The following is a 19490-nucleotide window of genomic DNA, read 5'->3' as shown; positions in this document are numbered from 1 at the left end:
TCAGTGAGATCTCAGTGAATTTCTTTCCTTTGGTTCATTTTAAATTTTTGTGTAAATTATTGTGAATGTATTTGTTTCATCTTTCAATCTTTAATCAATTCCATCAATTTCTTTCTATGTGAGAAAACACTAAAATATCTCTTGGAGTAAATGAAATGTACAACATGAACTGCTGATGACTGAAACACAGAACAGTCATGTGTTCATTTCTTGTCATTTAAGGTCAAGAGCCGTCACTACAGGCCTGCAGGCAGAAATCTGAGAAGCCTGATCTGAAACTTTTCTGTTAGTCACTGTGATTTGGAGCGACTAAAAGTGATCAAAAACCCTTTAAATAACAATTTGACTAGTTCATCTTTTGGTTGTTTCAGTGGCTGAAACACTAAAAATAACGTTTTTTTCTCCTTTTTTGGACACCTGCTGTATTTGAAAGCAATTCGAGTCTTTTTAATTATTATTGTTGCATGGAGGATTTACAAAACTCACTGAAGATGTTATAATGAAAACACTGAACATTTTGAGTCTCACTGAAAACCTCATCAGGCAAGTCTTGATACAAATACTGAAGCTGAGAACATTTCCTCTGTATTTGTATTTGATACTAATTAGTCTTATTAACTGTGGAGTTCAAGTTTTTCTCCTGATGAACAAATATTGTGAAAATATCAGAAAAACAAGTTCATTAATCTCCTGCTTTTTTTTCTGTCAGTAAAATATATCAAAGCCTGTCTGATGTGTCTGTAAACACAGAAGGACGCTGAACTTTCTATTTAAACTGTCATTTTATTGATAACACCTTAACACATTTTATTGAAGTTAGAGAAACACGTGAAGCACGTAAGAGAACAGAGCAATAATCAGAAGAATCCGAGAACTAGAGGATTAATATTATTATACAGAAGAAACCCAAAGTGACAAAAAGAGACAAAGGGAAAGTAGAAAGAGCCAACTGCAGAGAAATGATGGAACAAGGTTGGAAACAGAGAGAGTGGGGAAAGAGTGAAAGACACCCTATGAAGAGAAGCCGGCTCAGTGTTGTCAGTGCAGCTCAGTCAGCGACTGTAAAAAGAAGATGGCAGAAGTTCAGAGTGGCTCCAGCTCATCTCAGTGATGCTTCATCTGACTAAATAACAGGAAGGCAGCAGAGCTCACAGTGGCCTCAAGAGGAGGACACTTCATGTAGTTTATATGCAGGGCTGCACAATGAATCACTGTTCCTTATTTCACCTTTGATGATTCTTACAGATGATGATTTATTAGAGGCATCAGTGTCATTTCAGTCCTAACTGTGCAGCCCTGATCAATAATCTGAATGGAAGCTGGTTCTTCTTCTACACTGATGAACTGCTGATGTCTCTGACTGGATTGTCTGTTTGATCTAAAGTTATTCTGCAGCTACATTAGAAGCATCAAGCTGCCTCAGTGTGCGTTTGTGCTTTATTTTGTGTGACAGCGCCCCCTGCTGGAGCATCTTTACTCTTTGAAGCAGCAGTGACTCTTGGTGCTGACGGTCACTCAGCTATGTACAAAAGGCAGCCAGTCTGCACTGGCAACACAGAGCCCCATAGAGAAGCATGCCAAATAATCATCATCACATCATCATCATAACTGTCAACTTCCTCATAGTCATCCTCAGTTCTATAATCTATATATAATATTCCTTATCATTATAATCATCTTCATTATATCATCTGGAGACAAAAATAGTTATATGCACTTAAAAAGCTGAGAAAATAGAGAGAGAAAGGTCGAGTATACCAGCATTCAGTAGAAAATGAACCCAAATAAAAAGAAAAACACCAAAAAGCAAGTAAAAACAAGTAAAAACAAGTGTCCTGTTGACTGTCATGCAAAGAAAAAAAGGCCAGCTACTCTGCTTGTTAGTTGCAGTTGTGTAATACTGTGAACTCATTTTAAATATGTGAATCTCATCATGATTTTAAAGGTTAGAAACACACAAAGAAGAACAGAAGAACGACACCTTTGTACTGTACATGCTGCTTTTTCTTCTTTTTCTGGAGGGAGGGGGTCATGTTAGCACGGTCACGCACATATGTGTGGTCAAAGGTAACCTTTGACCTTTGAGTATTAGAACAGGCTGAACTAGACATGAACATCATTACTAGATGAGACACAAGTATGATACAACATCTCTGTTGTTTACTGCAAGAAAAAAAACAAAACGTTAATCTGACAAAATCTTCACCATCTTATCAAAAAGGCGAAGTGTTGGGTGGGACAGTTCACACAAAATACAGTCCTGTATCATATGAATTTCAAAGCAAACATGTATCCCACTCTGTAAAAGTGGTAATGACATTAAGTAGAAGGAAAAAATGGACAACGTAAAACAGCAAAAAATGTAAATCTGCAGAAGAAAAACAGCAGAAAAAGCAAAAGTCATTTCCACCATGTTGGTCGTTACACAAAAACACATGCAGAATGCAGATTGGGTGTACTATCCATTTAAAAGCAGTCATGTTTATACATGAAGCATCGTCTCTTTAAACAACTGCAGACAGCACTTGCACAAGTGCATGATTTGTACAATAGGAAAAGAAAAAAAAAAGCACAGTAAAAATGTCGACTACAATAAATAAATAAATATTCAAAATAAATTAAAACCTGAGGACTGTTCACCAAGACGACTGAGCGGTCTTTTTCTATCTTGGTCTGACCAATAGGGGCGAGACAAATGTGAAGGCAGCCAATGGTGGATGAGCAAAGTAAAGTGGAGCTGATGAAAAGTCAAACCTCCACAAAATCAGTTTTCAGTGCTGCAAAGTCCATCCGTTCAGTCCTGCCACCTCTGGCACAAGCACTTTATATCATAAAAAGCTGATAACACTTTACTGTAACACAAACAAACCAAAATAACAGAGTAAAAGCATGAAAAAAAGAAAAAAAAACACACATGAAAGAAAGCAGATGAAAACAGTCCTGGGCTGAAGGCAGGGGACTGATGTGTCCTCCGAAAAAAAAAAGCCTTCTCATTTCATCATCCACACGGCACACACTTCCAAAATATCCTCCCAGGCTTGTAAAGAATACACACTGAAAGCAACCAATGTACATGCGTGCAGACACACTCACATAAATATTGCACCTGTGGCAAAAGACTAGCAAAATGCACACGCCCAGCCAAACGCAGCCTTCATTCTTCATCGCTGATATGGGCGTTACGCTGATCTGCGTGTGCTTCGTTTAGACGAAGCTGCAGCACCAGCGTGCTGTGCTGTGGCTCTGGAAGTGAGAAAGCTCAAACATCTACCGGGATCCTTTCTTCTGACTGCTTCTGTCATTTTGAGTGGGGGGAAAAAGGACCTGCTGTTTTTCACAGAGATTTTTGGAACTTAAAAATACCTCACACGTTCAGGAAAGACCACAGAGCTCTGATATTCAGCTGTCGCCTAGCAAACAGCAGGACTCGCCCAACATCCCATCTCTCCGCCAAACACCTTTTCTGCACCACTGACCAGAAAATAAAACCATCTCCAGGTGGGGTGAAGGCTGAACCAGCATTCACAGAGATTCGTGAGAGAGGCAAGGTTTAGGAAACAGCACGTCAAAGCAACCCTGACCAGACTATTTCAGAACAAATTATCTGTACGCTATAATAATATTCAGCATATCTGATTCATTATTGGTTATAACAAAACACATTCACCTTCACAAGATGGTCACTATAAGATGAAATACATATATCTGATATCGTTTAATAAATTGTGGTCCTTTCTAACCTGTTTGAAAGTCTTGAAAATCCATAAATAATTTAAGTTAGTACAGCACTTTGCTCCAATTCACATTGAGTTTCTTGGCGTGAGTTATTCTCCTGAAACTCTACAAGCGTTTCTTCAACACTGTAAAGTTTCAGTCGCAGGAACATTATTCTTATTTGTCGTGCAGCAAATTAATTTTTTTTTTGATTTTTGAGCTTTTGGGAAATATTCTAAATTATAATGCAAACTTTAATTTCTTTTAACTGGGTTTTGCTGTTAATCGAGCCCAGTACAATACAGCCTCTATAAAAGTACTCCTCCCTGCTTCACCAAGCTAGCCGCCTGCTGACCTCGATCTAGTGTAAGTAATATACTGAATGTGAATAAATGCCTCATATAATTCACCTGAAAGAAGCCAAATTATCCCATCAAAAGAAATTATTTATAACAACCTAAGAGGCAACAGGCACTATGATGTACTCAGCTTCAGTTACTTTATAACCATTCCTAATCATCTGTGTTTTTTCAAATGCCAGCAATGAATAGCCTTCATTGGAGCAGAGGTTTCACCGTGACACATTTTTCTTACAACAGCTTGATACATCACTCTAGAATCAAGCATCCTGGTCACAGAGACAAACCTCTTCATGTCCATGTTCTTGTTACTGCTTCGTTTTACACCCATCAGCTCAGACAGTCCGAGATCAGGGCGTCACCGGTGTTGGAAAGTAGCACTCCTGCTGCATGCTGTTTGCTTTGATTTGAAGCCCAGTTAAGCAAACTTGTTCTCCTGTCTTTTACTTTGCAGCAAGGGAGAAACGACAAGTTCCTCCAACTGTACCGACTTATCGTGACTGGACTAACATGCACTTACTCAGCACACCCATACACACACTTCAGGGCTCGATCTCTACATGGACGCCCATCAGACGCACCCCTTCCACAAAAAAAAAAAAAAAAAAAAAAGAACAAAAAAGAAAATACAATTAAAATAACATTAAAAAATAAAACTGCAAACGCACGATCAAAAACATGTTAACCATGAGTTTGGGCACACTGTTATAGCTAACATACAAGAAGCAAATTACAAAAACTGCCAATATCATTTCCACTTAATAGCCACAATAAAAAACAGCCACTGTAAATATGGGGCAGGGGGACATGCTTCCTTAAAAAGATAGAGAAAAAAACGATTTTCTTTAACTCTAAAAACCACTGGCATCAAGAATTCTGAATTATACAAATTACATATACAATTGCAAATGTGTAATAATAATTATAATAATAATCATAATAATAGAGTAATGATAATAGATTTTACTTAAAACTTTACATACTGTATTTCCAGTGCAGTGTTTATGTCACACAAGTGTGGATTCACAGGAGGACAAGAGGGTTGGTGTCACAAAAGACCACAGGAAGGAATCACACCCAGTGCTGAAAAACACCCCCACCCCCATCAAACACCCAGCGTGCCGGAGGGAAGAAGAGGAAGTCGTGAGGGATGAAGGACGCTGCTGCTGTTCGACGGTTGTCAGAAGGTGCGGTAGGACAGGTGACAAACAGGGGGCAGTAGTAGTAAAAGAAGAGACGCATGCTGGGAGGGGGTTGAGGCCGGGCGTCCAGTTTGTTGTTGGAGGACAAAGAGCTCCCAGACCACTGCTGGACGTGTTCTTTCACCCCTTCCTCATCCTCCTCCTCTGCCTCCTCCTCTCTCCAGCAGAGCACTCCTGACAGATGAAACTACAGCACTTAACCCTGAGAAGGAAAAACAACAACAAAAACACCCTGAACATTAAATAATTACACAAATCAAAGTGTCACACACATACATAATTTAAAAAATGGCTTTAAAACACTGGTAAATGGATTTAGTGGATTCATAACAACTGTTAGTCGAATCGAGCTGGAATATTTTCCTCAGCTGTTTCTCACATGTAGCACACAACAGGAAATAGCCACTTCTGATGCATCTGCCCTGAATAATATATGGATATAGCACGCAGGAGGCAGCACACACGATGCCCACGTGTTATTAGTGAATGCACCAGCCTGTTACTACTATTGCCACATTGATCCAATCGAACATCACACTTTGTTCCAGGAAGCTGTGCGATTGAAAGGCGACTAACAAGCATGCACATCTTGCAGTTTCGACACAAGAATGTTTATAAATTTTAGGAGAATCAGGTTGGAATATTTTGTCCTTTCTCACATAATGTGTAGCCCACAGCAGGAAATAGCCTGCTTCGGATGTGTTCACACTAATGAAAATACTCCAGAGGGGGAGCTGCCTGGACAGAGCGTGCAGAAAGCAGCACACATCACGCCACTGCACTTAGTTTGCACATCGGTAAATCTGATATGATGTGGATTCTCACATGCTTACCCTTTCTACTATTAAACAGTATAAACAATCAAAGAGAACAAACCAAAATGCACCCAAGGATTAAAAAAAATCAATCTGGTTATATAAAGAGCTGTTCATAGCAAACTGATTAAGGGTCTTTTTCTTTATTTCCAGTTGAAAATATACAGAGGTGGGTGCTGATATCAATTCACTTTGGCATAACAGGTTCAGCATATAACAGGTGAGCAAAAAGCTCAGGAATGCTTTGAGTACTCAATACTTTTCTTCTGCTCTTGGCTCTGCATTATTTCAAAGAGAGTGTCAATGAGAGCTGTGAGCATCTACTGTTTAAACTTTACGTTTATGAGGCGCAGCCAATCACAAGGAATTTGGCTTACAGTAAGAGAAACAGCTTGATTCAGAGCCCAGGAGGTGCACCAAGATGCAGTTTTAAAAAAAATCCTTTTTTAACTTAAACTATCAATCATGTAAAGGTACACTGGTAAGGTCCAAGAAAATACACATGGAACTGGAACAAATCCTTCTGCTTTCAGCTTACTCAGTCCATACCTTACTGGAGTGGCGCAGCTGGTGCGCCTGAGCAGTGGAAGTGGATGTTCTGCCACTTGCTGTCTCTGCGATGCCAGACACGAGTCTCCTCTGACTGGCTGGACCGCGGCCGACCCTGGCCGTCAACGAACTGAGTCAGGCGGATGTAGGCGATGCAGGCTGCATCCTCGCCGATCAGGTGCACATGGGGGTTCAGGATGGTGGTGTGGATCGGCTTGCTGTTCTTAGCCAAAACTGAAAGGATGATGAGGACAACGTCATCAAATACGATGGCACAACTACAATAATGACAGGACCAGTGTTACTACTGATGATTCAATTTAGCTATATCAATGGAAATTAATTCACAATACCAGGAAGCAGGAAAAAAGTAGGTAAACATACAAAAGCACATATTGTGTTACCAGTACACACTTATCCAAGTGTAAATGTAAGCGCTGCCGTGGAGCATTCGTCTGTATTAATCTCGGTTTGTGGTTTAGGCAAATATGCTTTTCATCAAATGCATCTATTAATCTTACGGTTCTCAAAGTAGAATCTGTGGAAATCCATTCCCTCTACCAGGTTGCCCAGGGCCTCCGGCTCAAATGAAGTCAGTCCAGGGTCGCAGATCTTACTGAAGAGCACACATGAGCGCATTTTAAAGATGCCAAACACTAACTTTAAACCACAGAAACGACATAGTACATACAAAAAGAGACTCACGCGTATGCCTCAAAGTCTCCGTTGTTGATGGCCTCTATCAGCTGTTCGGTTATCTTGATAATTTCTTGCTTGCGTGCTGCAGTGAACATGTACGAGCAAAAGTTATTCAGAGGCAAACACAAGAGCCATCAATGTTAGCTCATTTAACTTCAGGTCATTTAAACACAGTTTTAACTCATTTACACCAAACAGATGCTCAGGCAAAGGCAGTTAGCGCACCAGCTACGCTAGAAAAACTGAGAAAATAAATCAATGAGCAAAGTGTAGCAGCAGCAGGTTAATTCATACACGCCACAGAGACGCATACAAGAGGCCGGGTGATCATGTGATCCTGGACACTGTCAAACACACCTTAACATGAGCACACACCAGGCTTCTCTTTATATCACCACAAACCGTGTCACCTATATATTTAAGGGCATAACAGTGAGTCAGCACACACAGATTCCCTGTGCTGTTAGCGGTGCTCTCTGTGGCGCAGCACACAGGAGGTTAACAAGGCTCAGAAGTAAAGTGCATCACATTAAACACAAAGTACTTCACTCCATATACACCTGTTCGCACAATCAGAACACAAACTACCAAACAGGCGCCCTGTGAAATCCTAACACGTCATTTGATAAGGGCTCCTGACTGGATACCATGCGCAGGGTTGGGGTTTGGCTCACTCAGTACTCACTCTGGGAGGAAGACAGGGGAGGGCTGGAGGGGGAGTGAGGGGGAGGTGGGGAAGTGGTGTGTGCATGTGGAGGGGTAGGCCTGGCACTAGGTACCGGCGCCGGCGCAGCATCGACTTCGGGCGCAGGGGCCGCCGGCGCCCTGCGAACGCTGCTTACCAGGTCTGTGAGCCGAGACACTGAGTGCAGTCCAGGCAAGATGGATGGATGGGTGGATGGGTGGATGGGTGATGGAGGAACGCATAGAAACAGATTAAAAACATTGTCAGAAGGTGGTAGAGACAAGGAGAAGAGAGGAATGAATACACAAGGAAATCCCTTCAGGAACTATAGTTCACTATAACAGTACAGTGAACTTAAATTATGCAGAGTAATTTTACAGGTAATCATAGACCATCATAGATCTGCAAGGTTTAGCTGCCTTTGTACGGCAAGATTACATATAAAGTCTTAAGAATAACATGTCAGACTGATGATAAATCAAAGTGCACATTTATTTAAATAATTAATTAAATGTGTGAAATGTAAGAAAAGCTCAAGTTTAAAACAATGTAACACTGAACTAAAAACATGTCAGGATACAAAAGTAATACTATGTGATGATTATGCAATAAATATTGACATTTTTAAATTTAAAAACCCCATTTGCACTACATATATTTTGAGACTGCATTTTGAGGTCGCTTTAGACGGGATAAGCTTTATTTATATCTCTCCTGCAACTATAAAGGTTATTTTTAAAACTGTTAAAGGGACTACAGAAATATCCAGAAAACAGCTGTGAAAAAAACAGCAGTTTTAATTCCTCCTCATCTTTCCCAAAATAGCACATGAAAATCAGATCAGTATCAGTGCATCTTTTCATGCATCATCTTGGCAATAAATGAGAGCAAGAGGAAGATGCTAACTTATACACATATTTCTCATTTAGTTTTCTCTGTCTGTTGTCGCTCTTTTCTACTTACTCTGCATGGGGACTACCGGGGTGTGTGGAGGGGAGGGGGCAGAGAGGGCAGAGGGAGGTGGAGTGTTGGCTCTCCCTTCTCCGTCAGCTACGGGCCCTGATCCCCTACGCACTGAGCCCAGCAGGTCAGCGAACTTTGCGGCAGCTGAATTTAGGAACGGAGGAACATGAGGAATGACACTTAAATGTAACCGCATGAATGAAAGTTTGTCTAGGAGAGCACTAAGACAAGCAGTCCTCTCAGACTAATGTGAAAAAAAAAAGGATCTATATTTATTTACATGAATATATCAAATGACACATCATTTGATGTAGCGCTAAGGTGCTGACTACATTATCAGAGCTCTTCAAGACAAAGTTAAACTCAAACAAAGACAGTGAAAGAAACATAAGACAGGGTTCATGCCAAGAACTGGAAAGCAGTCGCATTGTGTTGTTATTCCATGAACATCCAATTGAGGGAGACAAAGAGTTGTCCTAATCCTATGTGGTGTAGGTGGCACAAGGTGGGAGGAAGGGACGGTAGAGGAGCGATATGCTACAGAGCACTCTGGTGGTTTATAGAACTTTTCCCTTTTCTGTATTGAAGTTGTTAATTTCAGACTGATGCAGAAATAGAGACAAGGCTTTCTAAGTCAAGGCGTTGCAGGGATTTAGTGGCTCTACACAGCAGCAGATGCATGCTTTTAATATAAGCGAGGACTGTTTTTAATACAAGCAAAACACGCAGAAAGTGATTTAGTCAACTTTTTGAATGCGTTATAGGCATTTGGCGGCCATGCTGACTTACAGTGCACAGCAGCTGAGGAGCTCTGAGAGCTATCAGGTTGGGAGCTTGTGCTGGACTGCGCCTTAAGCGAGCTGTTGTCTAAGCTCTTCCCTAACACACACACACACATATATATATATATCTATAGAGTGACACCAATCACAAGAGAGATGAGAGCCATATTCATACTTTGCACACAAAAACAGAAATGTCCCAGTGAGGAACGGTTGGAACTACATATGAGATGGCATGAAGGGGGCAGATGAATGTGATGAGCGCAGTCTGTCTTTACTTTTTCAGAAAAATTACTGCTACTATTTGGCACAGCAGTCTGTCAATAGATTGAGCAAGAGGGAAAAAAAAAGAAGCTTTTTTCTCGTTATCTCAGTTAATGACTCCATTTTGGCAGGATTTACAACTGCGGCTGCCGCTGCATGAGAGGTTTTACTGAGACTTTAATGGGAGTCTTGCCAGTAAGCAGAGGACGGATGATGACAACAGTGATGGCCATGATGATAATGAGAGAGAGTTGGATGTTACTCATTATCGCTTGTCTGTTTAATCAGCTGGCACGCGAACAACTCATTGACAAATAGAGGGAAAGAAAAGGCCCCTGCAGGGAAACAAGGAATTTGCTGCCACTGGAAGTACACCCACTCAAACACAATTACATGAAATTCACAGACCAACTATTAAACAATCCACACCTTCTGCAACAGTAATTTTGACATTTTTCTGTTATCACTAAAATTAGTTGTGCTAAGTACAGAAACCAAGTATAATGAGGGGAAACCAAGAAAAATCTGTCAGTGTGCAACCAACAGTAGGTGACTGACAAGCGATATCTCGGAAGTGCAGAGCATAAATATTCCAGCGATGGACAGTTAATTCAACAGATGTCAAATAAGAAGAATACTGGGATTATTAAATTAACACCCAATAACCCTTCAAATTCTAACACAAAAACATGTAAATTAATGACTGAAAACAGCAATCAGCCCTCAGAAAGCTGCATGCAACATATTCGCTTCTACAGACTTATTGAGGCTAACAAAACAGATATGTACTCAGATGCTCTGAAGGCCAGTGCAGGTGTTGGGTTACAAGCCAGCTGTCGAGCACTGACCTCACAAGAAGATCCTATAAAGCCAAGCGAGAGACAAACTACTCCAACCAAACACGCCACACTCACCTGGTTCTTGTAGTTTTCTCTGAGCAATCTGAGTGTTAGCTCCCTAAGAGCCCTCAAACTATTGCTATCCAAGGGTGGCGCTAGCCGAGCGGTTTGTCTTTAACACCTCTCCGGGAGCTCCGTCTCGGTTTCCTGCCACTGGTGCTAAGTTTAGACACCTCTCCCTTTAGCCCAGACTTCCATCCAAAGGTGTCCTAGCCCCCTCCACTTCTGCCAGAGGGGTGGGGTGGTGGCGCTCCAATTTAGAGTAGGGGGATGATGCAGGAAAAGTACAGTAGTATACAGTACTTCCTTTGTGCATAAAGTTTTTCCAGGCGATACAATGTTCTGTCAAGATGCCCTACCTTCATAACGTTTGTTTTAATGCCAACGTTTAGGCACATCATTTGACATTGGATGACAATTTGACTAAGGTGCAGTACAGAAACACTTCCAATCAGTTCGCTGAAAGATTTCAGACAAATTAATCAAAGCGCCAAAAGACCAAATTTACTGGAACTGCATCAATTTTTTTTTTTTTTTTAAACTGATAGATTAAAAAGACTAAACCTGCACCCTTCTTGACAGCCAGCAGGGTGCTACACCTCTGTTTATAAAAAGAGTGACTGGAGAAATGTACGATAAAATTACTTCTCGCTTGATTTATGACTTCAATAAACACATTTCTACTGATTTTATGGTCTCAATAATAAATTAGTTTCATGTATCATTTAGTACAACACATTAATTGACTTCAGAGCCATCACAGTAACATGAATCCTAAACTGCACACCTCTGTATGAACCGATCTCCTGACTCCAGGAGGATATCTGGATCAGGATCAATTTTTGATATTTCCTCGAGAACATCGAGACAATGTCTCCCAACTTTTCTTATTTCAACTTAATAGGTCTTTTTGAATATATGAAGAAAAGGTTAAATCTTCTTTTGAAAAACTTTTAGGATGCATTAACTCGAAACACTAATCACTCCCAACTTGGTGCTAAAATTTTAATTCAAATCCAGCAAGTTGGAGCAAGTTTTGTGCTGGCAAACGCCCTGATCACATCGCTTCCTTGGCAGAGGTAATAAGCAACTATAATAAAAGCATTTGGAGTACTGTTTCCAACATTTTTTTTTCTACGAGACCTACATGATGGCTCTTCTGCGGTTGCTAGGGAATTTGTGACATAGCAGCAAAACCTCTATAGGGAGGAGGAGGAGGACGATGAGGAGGAGGAGATGGAAGCGCACATCCTGTTCTGTATGCTTGGCACCAAAATGAGACATTCATGACCCGATTTAGATGCATTGTACTCAGCTGAGATGTGGAGAACAGGGGTGTTTGAGTGTGTTGGTATAGATAAGCTGAAATTATGCTTTCACAGTAACACAAGAGAAAAACACACACCGAGTGGACACAAAAGGCTAGACACAAAAACACTTTGTGGAGTTATTTGCTGATATGTGTGATACGCCTTTGAAAGAGTGTTTTTTTTCCTCTCTCGCAACACCAGCCAAGTGACACACGCACACACAGCCACAACTACACAGCTCCAAAAGCTGACACCCCACACAGGCATGTTGGTATTTAAGGGGTGTGTGCTCCTCAGTATTAAGATTTCAGCCAAACACTTTTGAGCCAAACCACAACAGCATTACAAGGCCTCTTACATTTCACAGCCCTCGTCTCACATCTCAAACACACAAAATCATAACCATACATGTCTTCATTATAGAGCTCCGTGAGGAATCAGTAAGAGGTTAGACGTGAGCCAGATGACTAAATTAGAGCTCATCTACTGCATGTGCACCACACATGATGTGCATGTAGGACTCTTTTTAAACAATAACCCTTTTAGTACATATAGCATGTGCTGCTCAGCCTTCTGCAAAGCAACAGAATTTTAAATAAATCCAGTCATTACGCTCTTCAGTCCACTCGAAGCCACTATGAAGACAAAGCCGGTCGCATGAGAGTTTGTCAGCAGTTGGCATCAAAAAAACATTTCTGCCCCAAGGCTCGTGATAACACAGTCTAATAAACAAGAGAAGCTCATGCAAAGCAGAGCATGTAAGTATTAAGAGCCTCCCTAGACCCTCAGTACATTTGACTGTAATTTTCAAGCTTTTAAAAATTGTAGCAATTTCATAAAGAGGCATTCATTCAGGTACAATTATGTCAGTAACAAAGAGCAGCTTTCACCGCAAGGAGAATCCATTTTCCCAGCAACTAAAGAGCAATAACAGAGCCTGTCAAAATCCACCATTATGAAGCTGAGAACTTAATAACTGAAAGGCAATCAGCCAAATCTCCAACATATTCCATTAAAGTGCGCTGTCACACGGTTGTCATCGACTTGTAATGAACAGTTTTAGTGTTTCTGTTGTTTAAAAAATTACTTTTCTGGCTCCTGAAATTTTTGATTACTAGATGCACGTTAAGTTCAGCTGTCACACAAGTTGTTCACTGACTGACTGCAGTGACAAACAAAAGCCTGGAAATGTCAAGTGATGATCCAAAACTGGTCAAGACCCCTGGAGTGTTGTGACTTTTCATTCGGAGCAAACAGCTTCTCCTTTTATCTGCAGTCTTACCTTTCACATCTTCGTCCTCCACAGTGGTGTTGCTGCTGTCCGACGATTCCTGGAGATCAGAGATAAACAGTTAGCTAAGGTTCGGCCATGACAGGGCACACATTCGCGCTGAATGCACATGAAGAGGGACGTCACAAGAAGGGCAATGAGACTTGATTTACACAGACACAAGACTGGCCAGCAGGGGGCACCCTATGTTGTCATGTCATGTCTTTACAAACCCAAAACAGCGTAAAATACACCAAGACCAGTTACTTACTGTGGATTTAGTTCATAAGCAAAACACAAAATCGAACTGCAAATACGTTAGTTACTATCATCCAGCCTTTGTAACTATTATTTGTTTACTTATTTTTGCATTAACAATTCAAAAACTTAAAAGTGTCAGTCTATATTTAACCTTTTTACACTCAAACCTCTTTTCTTCTACTCATGCAGCTTCGTCCTATCTGTGTACTGCACCAAGTGGACAAATGATGCCTTTGCTTCAGTGGGAGCACTTATATCATGCTAAAACTGACAGAAACTGCTTTCCATTTCAATAACGCTAGTAGACAGAACAGATTCTCACAGGGCGATATGTTGTCATCTTAATCAGGGGCTGCATCCCTCAAATCTAATCATCTACCCGTCTGCCTGCCTGCTTGCCTGCCTGGCTGGCTGTCTCCCTCTTCTTAGGCTTTTGCCAGAGGAGGAGTTTCTCATTTCCAATTAGAAGATTAAATGGGCCTAAATTCCCCTGCATGAAGAGTTGAGAGACTCTGTGACCTCATTAGAAGCATGCACGTGTGCTAACAGCCTCACGAGCACAAAGCACCAAAGTGGTTTCATACATAGCCTTTTAAAGAGCAGCTGGTGGCCTGACCGGAGAGGAAGAGCGAAAAGAAAAACTGTTTTCATGTGAATGCGAAGGAAAGAAGTGTGGAAAGGATTGTCAACTATTTGAAATATAATTAAAAGTGTGATTACGCCTACAGTTTGTTTTCTTTGGTTTGAATCATTGAGATGTTTCCTGCGACATTCTGCATCTTATTCGTTTTGTTTGACCCTCCTTTGAAAACTATTCATTGTGTAAATATGGTGAATTTATTTTCTTTGTTCTTTTATGCGACATTCATTTCTCGGGTCACATATTGAAGCCTCGCATTTACTTGATCTCGACTCCTCTTTATTGTTGCCTCACAAAGTCCAGAATCTATCAAACTTAACTTACCAGATGGACAGAGCTGAGTGAGTAAGTGCTAAAGAGGTCAAGTGTGCTTCTTTAAACCAGGCGGGTGTGAAAACATAAACTGCACTGAAGACTAATCTTCCACATACTTTCATCGCCTTCCTGCATAGCCTCTGTTTGAGCTTGGAGAGTGAGAATTCAAAGTCATGTACTGTATTTCACACATATAACTGACCCACAATCAAAAGATCACTGCGCTTTATTAAAAAACAAAAGTTCTGCTACTTCTCACTTTGGGTATAACAACTCGGGAAAAACACCTCAGTCATGCCTATGAGGAAGTGATCTTACTGCAAAGGCATGCATGTTCATGCACAAGCTATAAACACATACACATTCACACTGGTTACACCAGCAACTTTTAAGAGATTATATGACAGTAAGAGAGGGTACAACAAGACACCATCAGTCAGTATAATGCAAATAAAAAGTTTTACCTATATCATATATATATATATATATATATATATAAATTACAATGCTGAATGCTGAATATAACAGTCTTAAAGATCCAAAGACACCAGTCTCAGGTTCCATTCATTGGCTAAAATATAACATCTGAGCTCAAACATGACATCTAAGCTTATAAGGACTGCCACTATTCTCACTTGAATAGACATTAAGTATAGTTAGAATTCCCTTAATCCTAATACATGCGTGTGTTGAGGTCCCCCTTGGTGGCAGACTAACACAAGTTTGGTTGTTGGGGTAAACAACATTCGCTACCTAGCACCTGTTCCCTTCAGACAGACTTTTATCTGAGATTAATATTTAGTTACACACATAGACAAGTGCACAAAGCCATGTTGCACTCGCACAGATGCAGCATGAAAAGAAATATCAAAGGAGAGGAGAAGATAAGGAAGAGGAGGAGAATGACAGAGCAGGAGAAAGAAGAGGTCTGGACTGGGGAATGACGTATACCTTTGTCCTGTCCACCGGATTATGGATGACAGTTGTCTGAGGTTCCTGGAGGAAGAGGAAAATGAGGAGGGGAGATGAAGGAAGATGAAATAAAAGAGAGCAAGTAAAGAAAAAGTGGAAGAGAAAGAGAGGGAGGGAAAGGAAGAGAGCAGAATTTGACATAAACGTAAATATAAATGAACCAAGTGTACCAGAAAGAGTGACATGAATGTTGTATGAAGAGAAAGTGCTTGTTAAGGATGGCAGAAAAGAGAGGTCATAGAGTGGGTGGATGAACTGAAAACTGTAATTTGGAGTCAGTTCTGTTGCCTGTACACACACACACACACACACACACACACACGCACACACACACGCACACACACAAATTAATCTGCAATGGGCACATCAGTGCTCACGCAATTTCACACACACACAGTGTTTTTTTGCATCACTTCAGAGGACATTACATTGACTTTTCTTCTTTTCCTGAAGACTTGACCCAAACTGCGCCCCAACTACTGCGACCATCATTTTATCCTACATCCTTACACTAAAATCTAATGACCTGTTTTTTAAAATCTCAAAACGGAGGCGAGTCCCCGTAATATAAACAGCTCTACATATGTCCCCACAACATAAGTAATACAAGTGCAAATACACACATACACAGAGTAAGTACACAGCCTAAGGGAAGAGATGGCATGAAGTTGCACTCAAAGCTGTGACATCTTTTTGAACTTTAACTTATCTAGGCTTTTGTTTACATGGGTACTCCTTATTTCTGCACCACCCTGCTGTGCATGCATAATTTCAAACTGCTTTCTATGCCTGAAAAGATGGAAATGCATGCCAAAACACAGAAATAGCAAATCGAAAGGGACAAAGGCATAATGACAAAAATCAGCCAGCTCATACAATATGCATAAAATATAATGTGACAGATTAAAAGAAAATGGCCTCAACATCTTGCAAAACATTGGCATACCCAGCAGAAAGACTCAGATGCCCCACAAGATGAAAAACGGGTCATTCTGTTCTTTCACACTCGTCTCAACAGAAACTGCGATCACTGCCGGGCAGACGCTGGCATCATTTCAGGGTCCTTTTTGAAATGGAATTTAATCAGAAACAGCTATTGTTGTTCAGGACTATGTGCAAAGAAATGGCTCAATCACTCAACAGGATTAGCCATATAACAATTTGTCATGCTAATTTTGCTGCTACCAGCACTAAACTTCATGCTGAAACTAAGCTGTGTCTTAAAGTACAGCAAGGTAGTGGTTCCCAAGTTTTATCTTTTATCTGACATACCCCCAAACCCCCGTCAGGCAGACCCAAACCACTCTCACCTCATTAATTTATACTTTTGGCTATTTTAACCATTTTGCTTGTAGTTACGTCTAGCTAATGAATTGCAACTTTTTATCAATCATTTCAGCGAACTACTTCAGTATATTTCTACATACTCTATATAGAATTAAGTTTAACTGCTTGCCATACAGTTTCCTTATAAACAATCATTCATTACTATATATTTTTCCATTTTCTAATTTGCAATTTCAGTAATTTATCTGGACTATTTTCTATTATTTCATCTGGTAATTAATAAAATTCGCAATTACTTTATTTGAATCCATGAAAGTGCTTTTATCTAGAGTCTCACTTTCTGCTGTTTATCAATGCTATCTTCTGATAAAAGCTGTTCAAATCCACCAAAAAACAAAAAACCCTAAATTACACTGCAATTTTGTTTTGTTTTTCATATTCACTGTGCAATTCTGTCCACGTACCACCTCGATACTGCAGAAATATCTCCTTTAGCACTTGTATTGCAGCTTGCAAATCACCACATGAGGTACAAAGCTGTACTCTTTCTTTGCCACTTTCTGCTATAACAGTTATAGTTTTACCACATTTACACCAGTACTTGACCTTTGTCTTGAAACCCTCAAAGGCTTGCCTCCTCTCAAGTTCACACAGTAGCCACTGATTGCTGATGACTCAGACTGGAGACAGAGATATTTTCTCCCTCTACTAGGAGCTGTCACTCGATGTAGAATATCCTGTGTAGCCCCCCCGCCAGGAAGTGACACCTCTGTGATGACCAATCATCAGCTGTCTCCCTGGTGATGATGGTGGTGTTGTCAAGGCAACCATCTCCTAGGGCAACAGACACCGGTGGCAACGTGGGACAAGACGATGAGTGAGAACAAAGTACCTGGGGTTTGCAGATTAGGGGGGGGGGGGGGGGACACGTGCTGATGGCATCATCAGATGGGGGAAGGGTTCGATGGTGACACGTCCCTGTTGACCCTACATTAACACTGATGCTTTACTAGGGATGCTTTTGCTGTGCAGCTAATTAAATGATTTCCCCTTTTTCACTCTAGAAGGAATTCATTTAAACGAAGCACTAATGTATTCATATATATATAAACATATATTCATGTGGATTTACCACCACCTGCCTACTGCTTCCAGGTGGGAAGAATGTCAGTCCCCTGCTGTAATTAAGGAGATAATGCACCAAATGGCTGAACACAAACTAGATGAAGTCCCTGGTAACAGTGCGATTATTGCAGCTGCCCTCCTACTTTCTATTCCCTTCAAGGATCAGCAATAAACACCTGTCCTCCATGCTTGAACCCACACTACCACAAAGACTTTGAAACACGTAAACGTGAACTTCCATTCAAACCCTGAATGTGAGTCATTGTACATGTGCCAAGCAGAGTGCTAAAGTTAGCATCACATGTAGTCAAACAGAAACACACACATTGGCAAAAAGAAAAACGTTCTGTTGTGGAAAAAAAAAAAAAAAGCTCATATAGCTACACATGATGCTAAATGGAACTGGCTCACTTACTGCTGTGTTATATACAGTGGGATACAAAAGTTTGGGCAACCTTGTTAATAGACATTATTTTCCTGTATAAATCGTTGGTTGTTACAATAAAAAATGTCAGTTAAATATATCATATAGGAGAAACACACACAGTGATATTTGAGAAGTGAAATGAAGTTTATTGGATTTACAGAAAGTGTGCAATAATTGTTTAAACAAAATTTTGGCACTGTTGTCATTTTATTGATTCTAAAACCTTTAGAACTAATTATTGGACCTAAAATTGGCTTGGTAAGCTCAGTGACCCCTGACCTACATACACAGGTGAATCCAATAATGAGAAAGAGTATTTAAGGGGGACAATTGTAAGTTTCCCTCCTCTTTTAATTTTCTCTGAAGAGTAGCAACAAGGGGGTCTCAAAACAACTCTTCATTCTGGAATAAGGTGCTGTGGACTGATGAAACTAAAATAGAGTTATTTGGGCATAACAAGGGGTGTTATGCATGAAGGAAAAAGAACACAGCATTCCAAGAAAAACATCTACAGTGAAATATGGTGGTGGCTCCATCATGCTGTGGGGCTGTGTGGCCAGTGCAGGGACTGGGAATCTTGTCAAAGTTGAGGGACACATGGATTCCACTCAGTATCAGCAGATTCTGGAGACCAATGTCCAGGAGTCAGTGACAAAGCTGAAGCTGCGCCGGGGCTGGATCTTTCAACAAGACAACGACCCGAAAAACTGCTCTCGATCCACTAAGGCATTCATGCAGAAGAACAAGGCCATCTCAGTCCACAGACCTGAATATTATTGAAAATCTGTGGTGTGAGTTAAAGAGAGCTGTCCATGCTCGGAAGCCATCAAACCTGAATGAACTAGAGATGTTTTGTAAAGAGGAATGGTCCAAAATACCTTCAACCACAATCCAGACTCTCATTGGAAGCTACAGGAAGCGTTTAGAGGCTGTAATTTCTGCCAATGGCGGA

The 19490-nt window shown here is 40.7% G+C and overlaps 1 protein-coding gene across 35 annotated transcripts in view; it reads right to left on the bottom strand.

Annotated features, from left to right (window-relative positions):
• Window positions 1-763: 763 nt before the first annotated feature.
• camk2b1 (calcium/calmodulin-dependent protein kinase (CaM kinase) II beta 1) overlaps window positions 764-19490 on the bottom strand; it is a 76847-nt gene continuing 58120 nt past the window's right edge. For 16 of the 35 annotated variants that reach the window (XM_040050876.1, XM_040050877.1, XM_040050879.1 and 13 more), the window contains 6 exons: window positions 15679-15723; window positions 13524-13572; window positions 7345-7420; window positions 7161-7255; window positions 6640-6873; window positions 764-5477 (listed from right to left, as the gene is read on the bottom strand). In XM_040050876.1, coding sequence (XP_039906810.1) covers window positions 6641-6873; window positions 7161-7255; window positions 7345-7420; window positions 13524-13572; window positions 15679-15723 — 498 coding nt within the window. In that variant the 3' untranslated portion in view covers window positions 764-5477; window position 6640. Of the gene's footprint in view, window positions 5478-6639; window positions 6874-7160; window positions 7256-7344; window positions 7421-8023; window positions 8201-8986; window positions 9131-9775; window positions 9866-13523; window positions 13573-15678; window positions 15724-19490 lie in introns of all 35 variants that reach the window. The other 19 variants (XM_040050878.1, XM_040050856.1, XM_040050862.1 and 16 more) reach the window with 3 other exon arrangements.

The sequence above is a fragment of the Simochromis diagramma genome, unplaced genomic scaffold, assembly GCF_900408965.1.
Source record: "Simochromis diagramma unplaced genomic scaffold, fSimDia1.1 OVJJ01000131.1, whole genome shotgun sequence".
NCBI classification, from domain to species: domain Eukaryota; kingdom Metazoa; phylum Chordata; class Actinopteri; order Cichliformes; family Cichlidae; genus Simochromis; species Simochromis diagramma.
The sequence above is the reverse complement of the archived record's forward strand: the minus strand, read 5'-3'. Positions and strand labels throughout refer to the sequence as shown.